The 22,408-nt window shown below is 29.0% G+C and overlaps 1 protein-coding gene across 1 annotated transcript; it reads right to left on the minus strand.

The window, feature by feature from the left end:
• Nucleotides 1–4,547: 4,547 nt before the first annotated feature.
• Nucleotides 4,548–9,724, minus strand: LOC105180242 (MADS-box protein 04g005320). The gene is made up of 8 exons (XM_011103918.3): nt 9,143–9,724; nt 6,612–6,690; nt 6,367–6,428; nt 6,102–6,201; nt 5,456–5,497; nt 5,312–5,353; nt 5,016–5,149; nt 4,548–4,905 (listed from the first exon to the last, which is right to left on the minus strand). Exons 1-8 carry the CDS (start codon nt 9,325–9,327, stop codon nt 4,836–4,838), a joined length of 714 nt encoding a protein of 237 aa, XP_011102220.1. The 5' UTR covers nt 9,328–9,724; the 3' UTR covers nt 4,548–4,835.
• Nucleotides 9,725–22,408: the final 12,684 nt, after the last annotated feature.

Genomic DNA, 22,408 nt, shown 5'->3' on the forward strand with positions numbered 1-22,408 from the left:
ATAACTTTATAAAAATAATATCTTATTTTATAAATTTCAAGAGACTTTTTTTGCATTAGAAAAAAAAAAAAAGAATCGTAATTTTAGAACAAATATATATACTCTCAAATTTAGTAGTACTCAATAAAGACAATTTATATACTCCTATTTTATACTTGCAAATATATGTACATAATCTGTCTTTCTAATAATAAAAATTTTCAATAGTAATTTTTGTATCCTTATATGGTAAGATATTAATATTAGATAATGCTTCTCTTTAACTTAAATTAATAAAGTGATTATTTAGCATTTGCTGAACATATTGATGGTCACTAACAACAGGTAAGCGTTAATTACTTTGAGATAATACATTGTTATAAAAGTTACTAAAATATATTTTCTTTTTTTCTTTTTTGGTTTTGGAGGCCAATATACATCACATTTGTATTTCTAATCATATCATAAACAAAATTTAAATACAATATTTCCTTATTAAAATTGTTGGTAAAATCTTAATGTGTGTTTCTATTGTCCCATTGCCCAGAATTTCTTTTCTTTTTTTCTTTTTCCCTGAATAAAACAAACTTTAAAGTGCATACCAAATCTCAAAAGCGCGACTCTACGAAAACTATGTATACCGACTTTTTAATTAATGTGAATAAAAATGGTGGGTATCGGAATCTCTACTGAATCAAATGCACTTAGGGGTGAATTTATGACTTCGTAAACACGCTTTTAATACACATAGGCGAATGCCACTGTCTTAATATTGGTGAGTACCTACTCTTGGCATTTTATTTTATTTTTAACTGATAACACTAAATAAATTACAATAGCAATATGTATATATTCAATTCTTATATTAACATGACTAACAACGATAAATAAATTACATTAACTTACATAAAGATGAGACGAATACATATACGTTTAGTAGGATTCAAACCTATGACATCAAACTTATTTGTGGAAACTCATTCTAATTTTAATCATTAGATTAAGACATTAGTGATTATTTTTGACATTTTATAACAGCGTGGTATGAAACTAATTTATCCTCGACAACCGCAATTTTAGTTAATTTAAAGAATTAAACACCCCCCCCCCCCCCCAAATGAAAAAAGAAAGGCTGTGTACGTAGGGGCCCCGGGAAATTGAAGAAACTGCCTTCAAGATGTTAATTATTGGCTTATAAATATATACAGAACACATTGGTGGTAAGACTTTATTTTGCCTCATAAAAGCAAAATTCCAAAAATATTATTGTCCGATCCCAACTTACCAAATACTTTCCTTCTTCCAACTTTCTTGATTTGCGTCAATAAAGTATTACTCAAATAAGAATGGACAGAGGTAGTAAGATTCTATATTCAGTAAAAGGTTTTGAGTTTGAATTTTATCTCATAATTTGTTTCTTTTGATTTAGTATTATAATAATATTTTATAAATTAATTGATGTAATTAATCATTTATCGAGGAAGTAGTTAGCTTGAAATAATTGCAATTTCAGTCTCCTAAATATATATATATATAGTGGTGGAAAATCTAGTTCTATTGAAATTGATTTTTTCAACTATGCCCTGTAATTTAACATGCACATTAAGGATAAGTTCCGTCCAAAATTTGGGCTCATTTGAGGTGTACATGTTGAAATCTAGCTTAGATTTGCATTTTTCAATCGATTTTGTCTTCAATGTGCCAATTTTATAAGTTGCATAATTTAATTGCTAAATTGAATTTCAAAATGAATAAAATGGCTACCCTCCATATAGTTAAGGAGCCAAAGGTGCAACTGTCCCTAGTGTATTTTCACTAGGACCTTAATGAGGTTGATTAAGTTAGTGAAAATTACGTACACTTTAGTCCCATAGTTATATGGGGTGGCAATTTTAGACACTTTAGTTCCATAGCTATATTTGCAATTTTCAATCAATTTTGGTTCTTAATGTGGAATTCTTTTTTTTAAAAAAAAAAATTATGGTTTAATTGTTAAATTGAATTTCAATAAAATTAAATTTACCACCTTTGTAATTATGGGACCAAAATTATGATTTTCTACTGTTGTCTTACATTTGAATCCTCAAATTCAAGGTGGATTTGAGTTAACTATTGTCTCATTGAATAATTAGTGGTCCCTATATATATAATTAATGGGGTGGCTTAATTAATTAGGGCATGTTGGCAAATTTGAGTGCACAAGAATTATTTTGGAAAGAGTGTGATAAGGGCAGAGAATTATTGGTTCTTTTTAGGTAAGGAGAAAAATTAGGGTTGGTTAGATATGAATGAGCACACACTCTCTCAAGGGATAATTAATTACAGCCTAAAAAAGACTAAATTTGTAAGGACGGTATAGACTTATTATATTTTACCTGTAATTTCTTTCTTTATGGACAATAAATTTAATTAAGACAAGTATAAGTAGAAATTGTATTTTCAAAACACCTTTCTTTAGTTTTATTTATGATATAATTTGAAAAATACTTAGATTGTATCAATATCATATAACTATATCTAATCAACACCAGTTATTAAAGTAGAACAACACCTACTATTAAAATAAACTAACATCTGATACATTGGTGAAGTTCAAACCCATGACCTTAAAGTCATGGGATCTCAGTTTCACCAATTGAGTTAGGACTGATCGACATTTGCATATTATGAGTTGTTATTAATTAAGTTGGCCTAATGCTAATTAATTAGGGGCGATTCGATCAATTGGATGGCAGTATGGTTAATATAATGTAAGACTTGTCTAATTTAATGTAACTCGGAATTTGATCAACTGTAATGAAGGGCAATTCCGTCATTTGAAATATAAGTCAATATGTACATATATATCTATATATGGGATATATATATATGTAGATGGGTATAAATGTGGAGCTGCAGAAATAAATATTTTTTATCATCGCATTAATATGTAGCTCCTATATTTGTCCACTTCATGTATTCATTACCACATTGAAATCGTTCGTATATGTTTGGACAGTTTGGGTCGGTGCATATATACATATATATATGTCATGACTATTCTTATACAATTACCATAAACTTTTGTTTTAAATACCCTGCACGAAAAAGTTACATTATTTAAAGGTAAATATTATATAATAATTTCTAAAATTCTTTTTTAAAATATATTTTAAAGGATAATGATTTTGTGTAAGTTTTCATTATTAGTAAGTAGCCATATATTTATAGGGACATCTTAGTAAATATATTGGACAATTGTCTCTATATTTGTGCCATGCATGCCATATATTAATTGTCCATATTAATAATTTTATGAACATTATTTATCACAAAAGGTGAATTTTGGCCAAAAAAAAAAAGATGTAATATCAAAATGCTATCATTAAAAATGAAACGGCAAAAATATTAATAAAAATGAGTCAATACAAACAGTAGCCACAATTTTTAAAAGGTTTAGTTAGATGTCAGAGGTGAACTAAGGCGGAAAAAAAAAAAAGAAAGAATTGAAATTGTAAAAATTTAAAAGATGTAGGACCAAAATACTACTCTAAAAAATTTAAAGATAAAAAAGCCAAATAACACAAATTACGAGATAAAAAATATATTTAAGTCTTTTACAAAAGACATGGGAGTATTTATATAATTAAATTTAATATCAGGAGGAGGCGTCAATGTAATTTAATCCTCAACTTAAAAATACCAAGTACCTTTTCTTGTGTTCTTTTTTTTCCCCAATATTGCTGTAATAAATTAATTTAATTTAATTGTTGAAAAAGTATATATAGGATGGAGGAACTCTAGTTGCATAATTAAAAATGTCTTATATATAGGGTTGGTACGTACTGGCATACATATTTTTTCTTTTTGAAAGGGTAGTGGCATACATTTATATATAATTAAATCTATGAGACAGGGGACCAATATATTTACCATTATTAAAACTACCACCTAACAGCTGTCTATTCAGGAAATCATGATAACACTTCGACTGCATACGTTATTTTTTCATGAAAGAATTTCAAAATTTACAGGTTTAGTACCCAAATAATTGAATCACTACAAGAATCTTGAGTACATTATTGTATGGTCAAAACGAACCCATGCGTTTTATTTATGAGATACATATATATATACACCTAAGTTTTACACACATTATTTATTTATTTTTTTTTATTTATGATCTAGCTTGATCCTATAATGAAAAAATTTAGCCCCCCAACCCCCAATGTGTACACGACACACATGTGAATTGAACTCATATATCTAGTAGGAAAAATACAGTTTTAACCTTGTAACTTAAACGATTTGTGATTTTTGATTTTGTGTGAATTGATTTACATTATTAAAAAATTACAATGTAATTGAGTCATGTGCAAATCAAATACAATTTTTCAAAACAAATTTCTGAAAAAAAACTAAAATTTTCAAAATTTTAAAGTTACAAAACCTATATTTTTCGCCTATGTCTAGCCATCAGTCCTCTTACAAGCATAGCTTCTAGTTGAACTTTTCTATTTGGTTTTTTTTTTTTTGGGGGGGGGGGGGGGGGGGTGGGGGGGAGGGAACGACTTTGGAGATATAAATGCTGGACAACAAACTAAATAAGGTGACATTATTAATATAGCTGGACACTCATTTTTTGAGGTTTTGCAGACATGAAATCCCCAGTCACCATCATACGTACCTATGCCATATTAACTTCAGTACCATAACATGATCCCTTGCTATATTATTATGGTATTCCCGACCCATATCCAAAGCCCCTTTTAACATTTTTGGTAGCTCATAATAATACCATACCTTATTCTATATGTTCTCTTACATAAAAACTTGTCTAACTATTACAGCAGACCATTTAATATTAGGACATGCAGTCAATGCATCCATCCGGGCAGCATCCCTTTTGCATTTTCTGCTGCATTATTCGGTGCGGACAACCTGTACCTGTCAAACAACGTGATCAAAGATTAGAATGATTTTCGTTTTCATACTCTAATATATTGCTGCAGTTTCTGATTAATAAAAAATTATGTGTATACGTATATTATTCATACTGAATTTGTGCAGTATTATTGCAGCCAAGGGGCTCCAGAAATGCCTCAGGCTGAGCCAGCTGCAGGGGTCGATAGGGCATGTTCCGTTCCCCTTGTTGCCAGGTTTCTCGTATTGCTGCATTAGTTTCTTCGAGCTGCATCCAATAATTTTATAAATTATTGTGAAATAAGTTGATTTGAGATTTTTCTGTTTCTCCTAAATGTGAATTTTATTGTTTTATGAACAATTTGTTAGGAATAATATATATATATATATGATACAATATTTGGGATTATTGAAGGGATGATGTCCGTACCTTGCTCCTCAGAGCCCTATTAACCTCCATCAGATTCTTTTCCTGTAAGAATATTAAAAGCATCAAAAAATTTAGTTGTCTACATAAATTTTTTGGTCTTTCTTAGAAAATAAATTAACTATTTGCTCATAGATAAGGACATACCTTTTGTTGAAGACCTGAAAGCTGCTCAAACATATGTTGAGTCTGAAAACATTTACTCCAGATTTTAATAGAGCATCTAAAATATTAATTAAGACCATCCAAAAATTATGGGATGAAAAATACAATTACCCTCATATTATTTTAGGAAAAAATACAATTTTCGTCCTATAACTTATGGGGTTAACATTTTGGTGCTTCACAAATTGATTTTTACAATTTAGTCCTGTAACTTTAAAACTTTGATAATTTTCATCCTTTTCCGACCAATCTGACCGGAAAATTGCATGTGACTTGCACATGACCAATTAAATTGCACTTTTAATCCTGCAACTTAGGGGATGTTGACTTTTTTAGCCTTGTAATTTGAAAAAATTGGCACTTTTTGTCCTTAATCAATTTATTTACAGAATTAAAATTGCAAGTAAATTACAATTTCCGATCAAATTGGTTGAAGAGGACTAAAATTATCAAAATTATAAAGTTACAGGACTAAATTGCGAAAATCAATTCGTACAGGACTAAAAAAATGCCATCCTCCCTAGATTACAAAAATAAAATTGCAATTTTCCCTATCACTTTATCAAAGATAAATCAAGGTTCTAATAAAAGAATAAGATATAATATATACAATAAATTACATTAATACCTGTTTCAGTCTTATTTGTTTCAAAGACGTATCTAGCATAGTCTCGAGTTGATCAAGTTCCTTCGGACCTAACTTTCCCAAATCTTCTCCCAAAAGGTGCCTGAGATCAAAAAGATCGAGTAAAGCATATATATTAATGATTAATTTTCTTACTTTCCAATAATGTAAATAATTAGTATGTCCCTAGAATATTTAATTTTATTGGAAAAAATTTATTTATGTAATTAATTGAAACCATATATATGAAGTCTGACATATTGATTACCTCTGAGATTGTTGTAAAACCTCAACTCTTGCCTTGAGCTTTAAATACTCCTGGTAGTTGTTCTGCTTAAAGAATTCCATTACCCTTTAATTATTGTTATTACACACACACACACACACATATATATATCAAAATACAAACCCATAAATGAATGTTCATAAATATATTGTCCGTGGGTATGACCTTGTTTCAATTATACATATTATGTGTCAGAATTGACAATGGAAGTATAGTAGTAGTGGTACCTGTGCATTATTGGGAGATTGGTGAGCTTCAATTGGACCGTAGCTGCTCTTGTGATATCTCTCCAATGTCTTGCTCATGCTAATTTAAAGAAAGGCATGCATATATATATATATATATATATAAATAAGCATTAATTAAAAGGAAAAGCGGACATATATAGCTACAAGAATCAAACGAGTTAACATTTTACGCATCAAATTTTGAATCAATTACACCATGTTACTAATTATGTAGTTTGTTAATTAATTACTAGAACGCTTTAAATACCATTCTAAACGTTAATTCATGATGCATTTAATTATTCGATCCGATAATTTTATTTTTTTTATGTTTCTATATAATTCTCGTACGTTTTCATGTTTATTGGACATCCATATCATAGACAGAATCTTGAACATTGCACATATCATATATATCTTGGAAAAAATACGATTACTGGTTAATGTGTCCAACTCAATGGTCAGTACTTTCTAGATAAGAATAACAGAACGACAAGATCATGCGTGATAAATTATACGAGTAATCATATGAGAACAAGCTCAGATCATCTAGAGCAAATTTCCAATGTTCTTAAGAAAAGCTGCATTATGTAAAAACATCCTCAAAATTAATCCGTTAATGTTAATTTTAAATATTTGGTGCAAACAGATATACTAATTTATTAATTAAGCAAATCTTGAAATCAAGTCGAAGGTTAATAATTATAAAAACAGATTTTTATTATAATATCGCCCTTGAGGGAAACTTGTCGAATAGTACATTTCACAATGAAATTGGAAAAAGAGCTTACTTTGACTACTAAGTAGCTATCAATATAACTTATAATTTGAAGTTGTAAGTATATAGTAAAAGCTTATAATTAATGTATCATATACGTAATTGTTGTTGCAGTATTTTCTGTTGTCTAGTTTTTGGTTGTATTCCATTCAAAATTACTCTTATCATCCATATTTTTACGTCTCTTACATATGTCAAATTAGGTATATGTTTGCTACTATTTATATAGACTTATTGCTCTCATATCTGCATTTATACATATAATTAATCATTTAAATATTCTGAATAAGTCGCATTACAGATTCAATATGCACATACTTTACTATATAAAGAAGCTTTTCGTAGAGAACGTATATAACTTAAAGAAACCCTAATAAGAATCAAATCTTTGCGAAATCTAAATATGTTCTTTCTCTAATACAATATATATATATATATATATATAACAAGTGAAGGGGGGAAAGCAACTATACTTTTTATCAAGTTAAATTTTTTATTCCAAATCATATTGCATCTTTTTTATTTTAATTCATATATACATACACGTCACATATGTAAATTTTTTTTTAGAAAAATAAATGATGTCATATTTGCACACATGGCATACATGTCGATTATGTTAAATGAAATAGAAGATGAAATATGATTCGAAACCCGATATTTTTATAAGCATAATTTTCAAAAATTAGATAGCCAAGATTTAGAGAAAAATTATTTCATATATATTTCTCAAACTATATATATATATATATATTTATATATATCATCTTTCTTATAAGATACAATAAATTTCAGAAAAATCCCAATATCTTGACAAGAAAAGAAGAGAATTTTATTTAAGATATGCATATATTTGCAGCATCTAAATCCAAAATTAAAAGCCTAAAGTAATTACTTCAAAAAAAGAAAGAAACGAAAAATTACTATCACAGAGGAAGAGAGGCCAAGGTGCATCAGAGACACTACTTACGAAATTCTTGATCAGATCATTTTAAATACTAGAATTCTTTTGATTTTTGACTTTTTTTAATAATGAAATGTTTGAAATATAATCTCCACATGAAAGGAAAGCTAATATCATGAGATGCTCATTTCTGAAGCGTATATACATACACTAAAAATCATGATCAAGATACCCTTTTGGACAGCATAATCCAAGAAAATCAAGCTTTGCAGCTTTTGAGTTGCAATTTTACATATATATATATATACACACACTAATTAAACATATATATGTAATCAATTTTTAGTACCAGCACTTGTACAAAAGTTACTTCTGACTCAGATCTCACCAACACTTCTACTGAAATCAAATCCAATAAAGGGATATCATATAATCATATATTCAAAACAAACATACATTTGAAGCTAGAACATTAAGGTTGCCCAAAACGAGACCACAAAAGATACAAAATCCCCTCAACATCTGTAGTACCCAAAATTCCAGCAATCTTTAAAAACCCAAGAAAACTTTAACCTAAACAATGAAAACTACTGACAGAAGGAAAACAAAAAAAAACCTTTTTCCCTCTTATCAGACTCTTGATTAATTACTAATCTCTTTTTTCTCAGAACTAATCAATAAACCATAAAAAGAAAAACCCACAAAATGCTTCACAAATTACACATATACAGAAGAAACTTTTAAATTAAATATTAATAATTCTAAGTCTGTGTACACATATATATTTGTGTGTGTGTGTGTGTGTGAAATTATCAAATTAATTAAGACAAGAAAGAGTGAAAAACATACCTAGAGGTGCTGCAGAACTCATAGAGCTTTCCTTTGTTGGAGAAGATGATGAGAGCAACCTCAGCATCACAGAGGACAGAGAGTTCACAAGCCTTCTTGAGCAGTCCATTTCTCCTCTTGGCAAAAGTCACCTGTCTGTTGATCTTGTTCTCAATCCTCTTCAACTCCACCTTCCCTCTACCCATAATTATAATATGTCTGTATGAATACACAATTCTTGCACGTCCTACGTACGTACTATTATGTAACTGTACTTTCAAGATATCCTCTTCAACTTTATAAAAATCAGCGCTGATTTTAGCGAACTACATCAGACGAGAAACGAACCCTTTTTGCTCACAACACATTTATGGGATCGTAGTACTGTGGACGTGTATGTTTCTCTTTCCCCCTTTCTCTCCTTCTGCTGCTTTTTCTTCGATCGGCAGGAAGTAGCAAATGCTGATAATTAGGAGGGCAGGTCTTAGGTTTGCTGATGTAACTCTACACTTTTCATTCTTACATCCATACATAATCTATCTCTATGTAGATGTCTCTTTATGTATGTATATGTACATGACTTTGTGGATGTTAAGTAGGATAGTGGCATCTATCGTCCTGCAGAACATATGCATATGTTGCCTCCGGAGTTTAACCAAACCTTTCCACTATTTTGTAGCTCAAATATAGTATTAGGATAAACGCATTTTTGGTTTAGTAATTTACGTCATTTAGCGTTTCCATCCTTTAACTTTTAGGAAAGCATTTTCATTTTACATCTTTTTAATTTTTGCAATTTCAACTGAAACTCACCTCCACTGATGAGAAAGCCTAGGGTGAACTCTTAAAGAAAAAAAGACTGAAATTGTAGAAATTAAAAAAAAAAAAAATAGGACAAAACTGCTATATTTTGGATAAAATAAGCTAATAGGAATAATAGCCCCCAATTTTAAAAAGTCACATGAGATGCACGTGCATTTTTTTAGCGGAATGAATAAACTACGACAAAAAAAAATCAAAAATTAAAAAAAATACAAAACTGAAAAACTACATACCCTAGAAAGTTAGAGCTTGAAACGCCAAAATCTAAGTTATAAGACCAAAAATATATTTAAACCTACATTATTAATATACAAACACTAATTAAGACATCATTCATAAGTAAATATCATATGGTATTTATAAATAGTAATTTTGTCCCCAAATTTTTAAAACTAATGATATTATTTCTGGGGTCTTAGAGTAAAGGGGTTGATTGTAATATCTTATGCTTTTTTGGAGGTATATAAGTTGACAAAAAGTTGTAAGTTTAGTTGTAAAAGTTACAGATGTTTGAAAATAAAAGTAAAAAAAAAAAAAAATGAAGTTGGAATGTTTAAGGAGTCACTTTAATATTTATAATTTTATCAATACACTGCAAAAATTGATAGAAATATGTTTATAAATAGCTTTTGAGTTAAATTAATTTAATTTAAGATGTTAAAAAATATGAAGTATAAACCAAACAAAATTCTATAGTATTTTCACCTTTTATGATGCTACATATATCATTTCACTAAAACAAAATAGCTCAATAGTTACGAAAAAGTTTGATGCTTTAGCAAATGAAATTTTTGTTACTAATTAATCTACACTATTTAATATATATTATAAATAATTTATTGCTAAATTTATTAGTAAGTAAATTTTCGTTGCTAAATAAAGTAAATTCTTGTATTAAATAATGTGATGTACCTCGACGCTAATTTTTTTTCGTTACTATCAAGCTATTTTCTTGTAGTGTTTTGTGATTCTTTTTTCTAATTATTATGAGAGATTGATTTTTTCCCCCTACCAAAACCATGCCCTAGAATTATGTCCATCAAATATCCTTATTCAATTTTCCCATTTTTTAATTGAATCAAAAGTTTAAAAATAATCCTACTCTAGGAAGAAAGTCAAAGACAAAAAATACTGATAAAAATGAGTCAATATATAGGACAGTAGTCCAGTTTTATAATGTCGCGTGAGATCACATATATTTTTTTGGCAAAAAAGGTGAACTCGATCCAACAAAAAAAAAAAAGAACTAAAATTGTTGAAATTAAATATATATATATATATAACACCAAAATACTACTTTAAAAAATTAAATGACAAAAACACCAAATAAATTAAGTTACATGACAAAATTTCATTCAAACCTTACTTACCTAGCTATATATAAATGGTTGAATGATCTTAGTCTTGTACATGATATATATATATATATATATATATATATACACGGATGTGTGTATATATATATATAAACACCATAGCACTATCTATTACTCTCTTTATTGAGATTAGAGATAGTGTTACTTTTTTCTTGATGTATTAGTCTAGGTTACAATTTCATAAACAAATTTAAACTTATGGTTATTCATCCCATCCAATATATAGATATTTGTTTTATTTTATACAAATTTAATTTATTTTATATTTTTTTTATTATATTAATGTATTGAGTGTATTGATATATTTCTTAATGAATCAATTTATTAAATCATTAATATAAAAATTAAATTATTGCTTGTATTAAAAAAAAAAAAGAAATTGGGACCATATCATTTATTGTTAGTAAGGCATATAGTTAAGTACTGCGCAGTTACTATTATTGCACCATAAATTCAATCCATCAATAGTTATTGAGGCTTAGGCGGAATTGTCTTAACCATAGTTTTTAAGCTACCAACATCAGACCTATCAAAAATCAATCTTAAAAAAAAAAACCAAAACAAAACAAAGGTCTTATGTAGTTCTCCTCCACGAAAAGAGAGACCTTCACAGGTCGTAAAACATTTTTTTCGAACAAGAGATTGATCGTATGATCAGTTTATTCCTTATTCTTTGTGTCATTTCATCATCGTTGCAGTTGTTCAATCAATGAGAGTGAGAGAGAGAGGATAAGGGCAAGTTGTGGAGGGTAGGTGTGGAACATCTTCAAGTGCTTTCTAATTACCTATTCTCATTTCTACACCTTTCTTTTTCACAAATCTTCAAACACGAATCTTTTGCAAATACTCAAATTCATATCATGATCGCTACAAATTTTCAAAAATTCTCTTAATTTTAAAATACCCTTTTTCATCGTCACCAGAAAAAATATGATTTTCACTATGTTAATTAATATAGTCTAAAGTGAAAATTTATAATGGATACTAATTAACCACGAATGTTAGTTGTGGTTATCGTAAGCGAGACTAAAATATTTTTCACGATTAAAATTTATAGCAAATACTTTTGCCATAGATTAAACCATAAGAATATTGGTCCATAGTCATAGTTTTTATTGATTTTGTCATAGATTAAACCATAACAAATCAACCACGACTTCACAACGACCATTGGGCGTTGGTTCTATAAGTGTAACCAAAACGTTAGCCATCTCTAAAACAATGACAAATGTTTTGGCTATAACTATTGATTAATCATCGTAAAAATTTAAATTTTTATTTTAGTTTTACTTAATCATGGTTAATAATATTAATTTATCATAAATTTTAAATAGTGGTCATTTATAATATAGCAAAAATTGATTTATTTATTTTAGTGAGAATAATACTCTTAATGTAATTAATTTAGTATGATAATAGATTAAATTAAGTTTGGTACAACTTTTGTACCCTTTTAAGCTAGATACTGGGGATAGTGCTTCCATCATATCCCAACTTTTGTACTTAGACATCAAGTTCAGCTCCTTACCCAACTTTGCTCATTCTTTCCAAACCCCTGTTTGCAATAGTTTATATTTTTGTCGTACAAATATATTATAGAGAAAAAATTATAAGTTAAACAATGATAAAAATTTAAAATATTTAAAAAAAATAAAAATAATAAAAGAAATTAAAGTTTAAGTATTTGAAAAAATACTTTTATTAATATTTGTAATACCACTAAGTTACAGAAGTTTTTAGGGAGCTATATATAGCTTTTGATTTAATTCAAATTAATTTAAACAGTTCAAAAGTAAAAATTACACAACAAAAGTATTATAAGTCGATCAGGGTTTAGTTTAAACCGTTGGAACTCCTTGACCCTATTCTTTCGGAGATTTTTTCATTGCAGAATTTAAAATAAAAAATATCTATCCTATAGTTCAAAACTACATAATTTGTTGATACTTGCTAAATCCACCATGAATTGGCTTGACATAATATTAAATCGATATTTTAAATTCAACTAAATTTGCAATCATCTGAAAACCCTGCACAAAAATCAGCTGAGGACACTAATTAATCCAAAAATAGTATTCATATAAGATTGCAGAAGTTTAAATTACCTATGATAAATTTATAATAAAAAATTACTACATATTTGGATTCGATGATTGACAACCCTAGCTACTTCAATAATTACACTATAAAAAATACAATATTTAACTAGCCATGTTTAAAAATTAAAAAATTATAACAACTAGTCATTGACCACAGCCATGCAATGGTTGTTAGCCGTGGTATTTGTGAGGTGGGCTAAAACATTTGTCATGGCCAAAAACTATGGCAAATTTTTTTAACACAACTTTTAGCCATGACAAATAACTTTTTCTTAATGAAAAATTTATGTTTTTGTAACGATTTTATTTAACCATGGCCAATAAAATTTATTTACAATAATTTTTAATCTATATCAATTAAAATTGTAGTCAATATTCATTTTTTTTTTCTAGTGTAATTGACTAACCTGAAACTTCATGAAAAATAAAAATAAAAGATACACATTTGTTGAAAAATTAAATTCTTGTTATATTTTCAATATTTTATGAACTAAAAATATGACGTATTATCATATATATTTTATTTTTGAAAAATAATTAAAATATGTGTTAATTATTTAATTTAATTATCTTATAGTTATGTTCGTGATTTCACGGACATCCAAGAAGGTTGGACACTCTGAACGAAGCTGATTACTGTTGGTAAAAAACGTACGTGGGAGACATAAAGTACAAAGGTGTCAAGTTCTCAGTGGATGTCCTGTCTTTTCCTTTCCAGTATGTTTTGTTTCTGATGTTTGGCTCCCAAAGAACAGATTCCTCCGCACTTATACGAAAACTGATCTTTTTAAATATAAAACTATTAAAATAAAATTGCATAGGTTCTAGATGTATTTGGGTCGAATTTCCTGTTTCTTTTTCCCCTCAATGTGGATTTGAGTTGAAATTAAGTGGAGGGAGGACGTATATTTCTTTGATTTCGATAATTAACAATGAGGTAGAATCCAAATGTTTTTTTTTATTAATAATATTAAATAAATTACAATAATTCATAATATTTCAATTTTCTAAAACATCCATATAAAAATTTATAAAAGAATAACCTTTCAATAATCTTGTTGTCCCATATTTATAAATTTATTGTAGTATATTATTTTAAAAAATATATTTACTTTTAGTATTTTAAAAATATCAACCAAGTCCAACCCCAACGATTCTCGACCAGAGGTAGGCAGTCTCAAGTCTAGAAATTTCTTGATTGGTGGGGTTTCTGATTTTGGTAAACCTACTCAAACACGATCCATTGTTATCACTAATCTTAATATATACCCTCCACATATATATATATATGTATATATAACTCATTTTAATTCTAATTACAGAGAAATAGATACCACGACCATTTTTATGCCCGAATTTCTTAAGAACAAATGTTCCACTCACTAATGTGTGTGTTTTTTCTATAATTGAGTACTTCGGAAACAAGACATTTCTGCATGCATCTCGTTTAGGTTAATAAAGTTATGGAATTGAAGTGAATCAGTATCCAGTTTGGATTGGACAAAAGTTTCTATGTTTAAACATTTTTAATTAAACACGAAATACATTCAATTTGGTGTTTATGTATTTAAATGAAATGTATAATGAGTGTGTGTATGTAGGTTTTATAGTACCATTCCTACATTTTAATTGGCAATTAGTTAGGAAACTAAACATACCTTTTCATTAATTAATGTACCCCGACCAAGGAATATTAACTAGTCGCCCCAATCAATATGACACTGCAATAAATTATTATTTTTTATTCATCCCTAGTTAGAGTATTTTAGGCAATTTTTATTTTTGTACTTTGGCGAATACTTTCTAACAAAAATATTCATACAAGATTTCTTTAAAATAAAGGGAATTTAACTCGACAGATACACGTCCTCAATTATTAATATTAAATATGTAGAATTAATCAATAATTATTATTATAGTAAATCAACAATTATTATAATTATACTAATACCTATATATTGAAGGGATTAAAATACGTGACTTATTAATCATGGAATTTCAATCAACTTCGCCTAATTAAATTAAATTTTTTCGACTCGACAAAATTGGATCCGCTCTCAGATTGGAGGTGGTTTGATGTCTTTAATACTATATCTATAATAGAAGGCAGGCAGCAGTGAAAAAGTAGCTAGCTGGCTAGCTAGTACTATAAATGCCTCTATACCCAGATCACTAATTTTCCTAGGTTGTGTCGTATATATCATATTATTATATTAACCTTGAAATATAAATAGCACACATGTATCAATTATTTGATCATCCATCCAACAATGTTTATCTACTACCCAATCAATGTGGTACGACCTCGATGTAGGTGGTCGGTACCTACATTTAAATTAATTTATGGAGAATTGCAGTTGTGTGATTTTCACTATACACTTGAAATACGATGATGTAATAAATTTAAGTTTAGATTCTTTCAATTCAGTTTCACATCAGTTTATTATTTCTCGTGTATTTACACTTACAGATTTTTTTTATTATGGCATGATTCTTGGCATGAATTGGGACCACTTATCCAGCAATTTCTATATGGTCATTATCTCACGGGTACTCAATTGACAGATACAGTTGCGGTTGTAATTGAGGATAGGCAATTACAATGGCCCCATATTACGGATATTCATTGTTCACAGATCCTCCATACTCTTCCACATATCCATAGGGGCATGACCGTATTTCTTGGCGATCACAAATTGGGCCTTTGACATTGGCTACACTACTCTTGATTTTCGGAACTGCGAGTACCAAGGTAGGCTGGTTTTCACTACTCTTTGGCCCCTTCAAGATTCCTCGCCATACGTTTATCCTCTGGCTCACTATCCTTGGAAAGCTTTCTACAATTGACAAGCCTTGGCTATCTCACTTGGATACCACTTGTGTCTTATGTAACGAAGGAACTACTGAAATACACAATCACCTCTTCTTTCATTGCCCCTACTCAAGACACTACTTGAGGGTGATCCGGTGCACCTTGCGTTTTGACTGGCCCCACCGTGACTGGACTTCTTATCGCGTACTATTGGGCGCTCTGGTATACCACATATGGCGCGAGTGCAATCTTCGACGATTTGATGGAGGAATATGCGGGGCACCTTCTGTAGGAAAACTTATTATTGATAATGTCCGACAACGGATACTTAGTGTTGATTTACATCCTTCTATTAGTACTTGTACACTTTTTCGTTTATGCCGGATCCCTTGTCCTGTCGAAGTGACTGACTAGCCTTTCATGTTGTATTGTACCGATGTACTACCATTTATTTAATAAAATTTATATTTATAAAAAAAAACAATATTGGATAGATTTCAATTATATCTCTCTAATACTTAAAGTAGTGAAATTGATACAAGAATAGTTCGAGAGTAGTAAAAGAGTATTCTTAATATTTGGGGCAATATATCTATAAAAATAATCAAATTGTACAACCCGATGTAATCTGTTGATATGAAAATGAGCAGACAGTTGTAGAAATTGATGATGTAACTAGGTTGGGTTTGAATAGAATCGACCTGTGCGCAAAGTCCACGAATCTTTGACGTGTTTAGTTATTTTTGCCCTGTCTGATTAATGTAAATTAGGTAGATCCCCATGCTATCAGTTTAGGGTTGACGATGAAATGAAAATAAAAGGCTATTACACTAATATCAGATTTACTAAATTAACTTTTAGGGGGTCCCCTAATCCTAATTAGTTGAAATTGGTATTTTATGTCAGTATTAAGTTTACTTTTTTTACAACAATAATCAGAGTTGTCAAATTAATTAATGCAAAGATCCGAAGATCAGATTATTTAACTAATTATGTAAAACAATGTCAACACATATTTAATGACTAAAGTTAGTACCCACATATATAATTAAACATTTTTGGTCATGTTAACATATGGTTCATTTGATAGTGCTACAGAATTAAAAAAATTGAATTTATATTTAATTAATTAATTTATTAATCCTTTTATTGGTAGATTTTGGAGCAATGTGATAAATTGCGTTTGTAGGTGATGATGATGTTCGAATGTTGCATGGGCCTGAAGCTTTTATTTGTAGTTTAATGATTGATCTAATTGGGTCTCATAGGGACAAGAAAATCCCAAACTTTTTACATTGGGCTTTGAACATAACGGATAACAAGCCCACAAAAATAATTATATAACTTATATTCAAAATTTATGCATTTGTTTTCCAATTAGTTGAACAATGAATCAATTCAAGAATAATGGGATGTTTTTGGAGATAAATTGATTTTTGTAATAAGGCATAATTTACATTATTATTTACAAACCTCAACTGGAATTAATGTCTGTAATTTTCAATCTAACATAAATGTATTTGTAATAATTAATGTAATTTATGGAAGCTTTTTTGTGATAAAAGAAGTTAGGGAAGTAGGCAGATAATCGACCATTGATTGATAAGATAATTACTCAAAAATGAATATAAGGAGCTGAGGGCTGAAAATTGATGTGTTTTTGTCTGCAAAAAATCCAACCAAGAAGTTGATATTCCAAAGGTGATCAGTGACGTTCAGGATAAGATTTGCAACAACTCAAGAAAGTGACATTATATATATAATCAATCCATTGCTTTCTTATCTGCAGACTTTGAATCTTAAATGGGATTCATCAGATATTGCTATAAAGGGTTTTCATCTTTGATTTTTATAAGATTATTGTCAACCCACTTTTAGTGTACTATGTAATGCCACGTTTCCCCCCTCTCTCTCTCTCTCTCTATATATATATATATATATATATATCTATACTATGTAAAAAAAAAAAAATCTCATTTTCACTCATAAGAGAAGATTACTTATACCGTGACACCAATTTTTTAAGTTACCAAAAATATCCTTCACTATGTTTGTTTTCATTTTCAAGTTATATCCGGGATAAGTCAAAATATACCCAATGTTTGTAATCATATAAAAACATCTTATCTGGGTGTTTTTAACTGTTTTGGCATAATACGTACATATATATATACACACATATACATAACTATATATAAAAAAGACATGATTTGATAATGAACAGTAATTTTTGTCTTTCAAAACAAAACATCAAACATACAATATTTATTTTAAATTATCTCCAAAAATAAATCCAAACATATATACTATCTCTAACACATACTTATTTATCTTTGTTTTTCTCTCTCTATCTCCATAAAACACAACAAAACACTCTAAATATGAATCCAAACATTATGGTCCATATGGTCTATACTGTCTATATATATATTCTTCGTGTGTGTGTGTGTGTGGTGGGGGGGGAGTTGGTTGTATAGGGTCGTGTATAATCGGGTGTGTAGTTGTGTGTCTTGCCACAATTTACGTAAATAGTGGCTATGACTTTTGAGAATTGGATCAGAGCTATATACAGATATACATTAGCTGCACCCAACTTTAGTAATAGGTTGAATGTATGTGGTGGAATAGCCCATTCAAGGTTCTACATTGTTAGAATCAACTGCCTATCTATACCTACTACCCTACCCTTTTTATCGTTCAGAAAACCTCTCATACTTTACAATATACCTATAAGGAGCAAAGTCGGTTTCCTACAACCTTTTGGGATTCAAAATAATTTCATATACTAATATATATATTAACAGAATTGATTGAAAAATATATCGAAAGATATATATATCTAATTTGTAATTTAAATAATGACTTTGTAGAAAATTATGATTCTACTACTCATGTGGTAGATAAGTATTCATATTGATCATCAAATTAAAACACGAAAATTTTATTAAAATATGATGAGGTGTTGTTATCATTATAACTTATTAAAAGGCAAGACACAAGCTTTTAATATGTGCTATATAGGTAGCTTATCATGATTATTAGTCATATTGTTAACACATATACACATGATATGAGTTAATTATGAGTCCATAATACATAAACTCTAGCTTAATTAAGTAGAGGTAATTGTGAAGCAGTTTGATGTAACAAAACCTAAAGGAGAGAAACCCACAACTCCCCTAGCCCACTGTGCACTAGCTATATATGGGCAAGATTGGGAGACAATTTTGGATGTGGCATCATATATATGTCCTTCCTGTCTCAGTATTGAACAGATGGTAGGTCCATCCCACTTAGCCCCAGCCTACCATTGGTGGTTCACTTGAGGATTCAAATCTTGATAAGTGTTGTTTGGATTCTCTTTTCTCCTGGTTCACAATATTCTCATCACCTTTTTATTTTGAAGTCAGTTGTGCAGTGAAAAGGGAACAAGCCCTAAGACATACATAGATGGGAAAGCAGTGGCCATCAAACTCAACTTTAAGTGCATGGTGCAGAGGAAAAGAAAGCAACCAAACATGTCATATGTATGGATTATATATATGATGGAGGGGAAGAAGAAGACGACATTAGCAGCCAGAGTGGCAAGAACGGCCACGTGTCCTGCAACCATTAGTTAATGAGATGATCATCATCCTAACTGGGCCAAATTGTTGCATGTCCACTAAGATATGCAAGAAGTTTACATGTGGGCTTTTGAAAATGGACATGTTAATTAGATATGTGGCATTGGTGTGTTAATTGGTTGAACCATCTATTCATGTTTGCCAATCTTCTCAGGAAGCTATCTTGTGACTTAGTTGATTTCAACTCAATCTAACACTACTTGTACTGATGTGAGTGTTTGTCAGCTTGTAAAATTTTTGTTCTCCTGGCTACAATTGATGGTTCCACATGATTTAGATGAAGTCCACCCACATATATATACATATCTTGTATTGCTGTATGATTCCAAGATTTTCCTTGTGCATTTTTCAGGACTGTCAAAATCCTCTGTTGGTTGTGAATCATTCAAATTCTCAATTATGGTTGAGACATGGATCATAAAGGGTTTATTATATTTAGATCCTTTCTAAACATACAAAATTATATTTTTTCTTAAACGAATTTTTGAAATTATACTTACACCCCCACCCCCACTCCAAGAATTCTCTTTTTACAATTGTTTCCCTCACGCTAGGATTTTGAATAGAAAATATTAACGTCAATAAAAAATTTAGGAATAATTACATTGTCCTCTTCTGAAATTAGTGTAATTACACATGACCCTTTATTAAATTAAATCACCAATGATCCAAATATACGATTTCTTAGTTTAATTTTGTAATTAATTAATCACTAGCCAGTTTAATCTAATTGTGCACATTATCAATGCTTTATTTGGAAGCTTATCATATCACGTAGCATGATTTTTTATGTTTATTTTTATTTATTGAGAGTCGACAGATATATATGCGTTCACTATTAACGACAATCATGTCCTGCACTACCAAAAAAAGTTAAAATGTTTTAATTAAGTAGCTACGCATGTTGAAAATTATTAATTGCTTGCTATATTTATCAAACTACAATATATATATATATATATATATATATATACATAGCTAGCACACCAAATTATAACTAGTACTAATTATACTCGTGCTTGTAGGAATATAATTAATAATTATTTCCACTAAGGCCAGAGCAAGTAATTATGTAATGTTATTGTTTTTCCTAAAAATTAAATAAAAGTTATGCTCTAAAACAACAAAAAAGTCGATCATAGGCGCCAAGATTACATATAAACGGTATGTATTTAGTTTATACTAGAGGGTGCAGAACGCGATCTTCGCAAGCTTATATATAAAAAAGAATTATAATATGACATTAAAAAAATTTAATTATGAATTTATAAAAAAAAAAGTTTATGAGGGAAAAATATGAAAAAATAAGGTGAGAGGAAAATGTGGAGCAGTCGGCAAGAGGAAAAAAATATTATAAATATGAGATTTAAAATAATTAAAATTACTATTCAAACTAAATTCTTCTTTTAAGAGAAAAAATGAATTAAAGTATAAACTTAAAATTTTAAAAGTTACACAACAAAATTTTCATTTGTAATAATATAGATCATAGTGCACGTGCGACCACAAATGTTCAAACACAATAGTGTGGATCAAACTAAAATCCTACAACATTGTAATCTAGAAAAAGAAATACGATCCTGTTGCGCAGTAAAATTGAATTGTATTTTTAGTTGTCCAAGTATATATTTTTGGCATTTTATTCATATAATTTGTTAGAATAGTAAAATAATCCTTCACTTTTTGAATTTTTGCAATTCTAAAACAAATTTGAGTCGAATTTCTTGAAATTGGTCGAAAAGTAACAACATAATTCGGCAAATTTTATCCCAAAATCATAAAATTTAAAAAAGGGAAGGATTATTTTAAAATCTTAATAAATTACAAGACTAAAATGACAAATAATTATAATTAATATAGGAGTTAAAATACAATTAACTAAAAGAAATTCAGTGTCATGAAAAAGATGAAATCTTAGGAAAAACTAGAATTACAACAAAAGGTATTTTATTTGGTTTTTTTTATGGTATGCAATTCATTACATCATTCATTAAATTCAAATTCAACGACTGAGTCAATACATTAATAATTTAAATCAACGAATATATTCAAATAAAATAAATTAAAATAACAAACTATTATAAAAGTAGATATACACGTATATTCATAAAACTCAATCACTCGAACTCACAACATTTTCGTTGTAAGATCTCACATTTATCGATCAAATGAAAGAGTTGTGTTTGGAAGGTACGAAAAAAAAGAATTAAATCTTAATAATGTATATTTTCTTATCCAAGGAGGGAAAAAGAGACATGATACGATAAACTGATTTCAGTACCACTAAAATTCTTGTTCCCCACCAAAGTCTAAACAATATTTTGTACAAAATGATTAAGATGATGAGCATCCAAGGAAACACCACCTCTTTTGCTCCCCACAAAACACAACAACTACCTTTTCATTTTCAAACACTACAAGGATCAAAAGCTTCTTCCAATTCTATCCCCACAACTCTTGTGATGCACACTCTAGCATAATATATATATATATACACATGTATATAATACTACCAAAAAAGTTTTAATGAATTATAATATAAATTTATTTAT

This window comes from Sesamum indicum, linkage group LG1, assembly GCF_026168435.1.
Source record: "Sesamum indicum cultivar Baizhima isolate 11 linkage group LG1, ASM2616843v1, whole genome shotgun sequence".
Lineage (NCBI taxonomy): Eukaryota > Viridiplantae > Streptophyta > Magnoliopsida > Lamiales > Pedaliaceae > Sesamum > Sesamum indicum.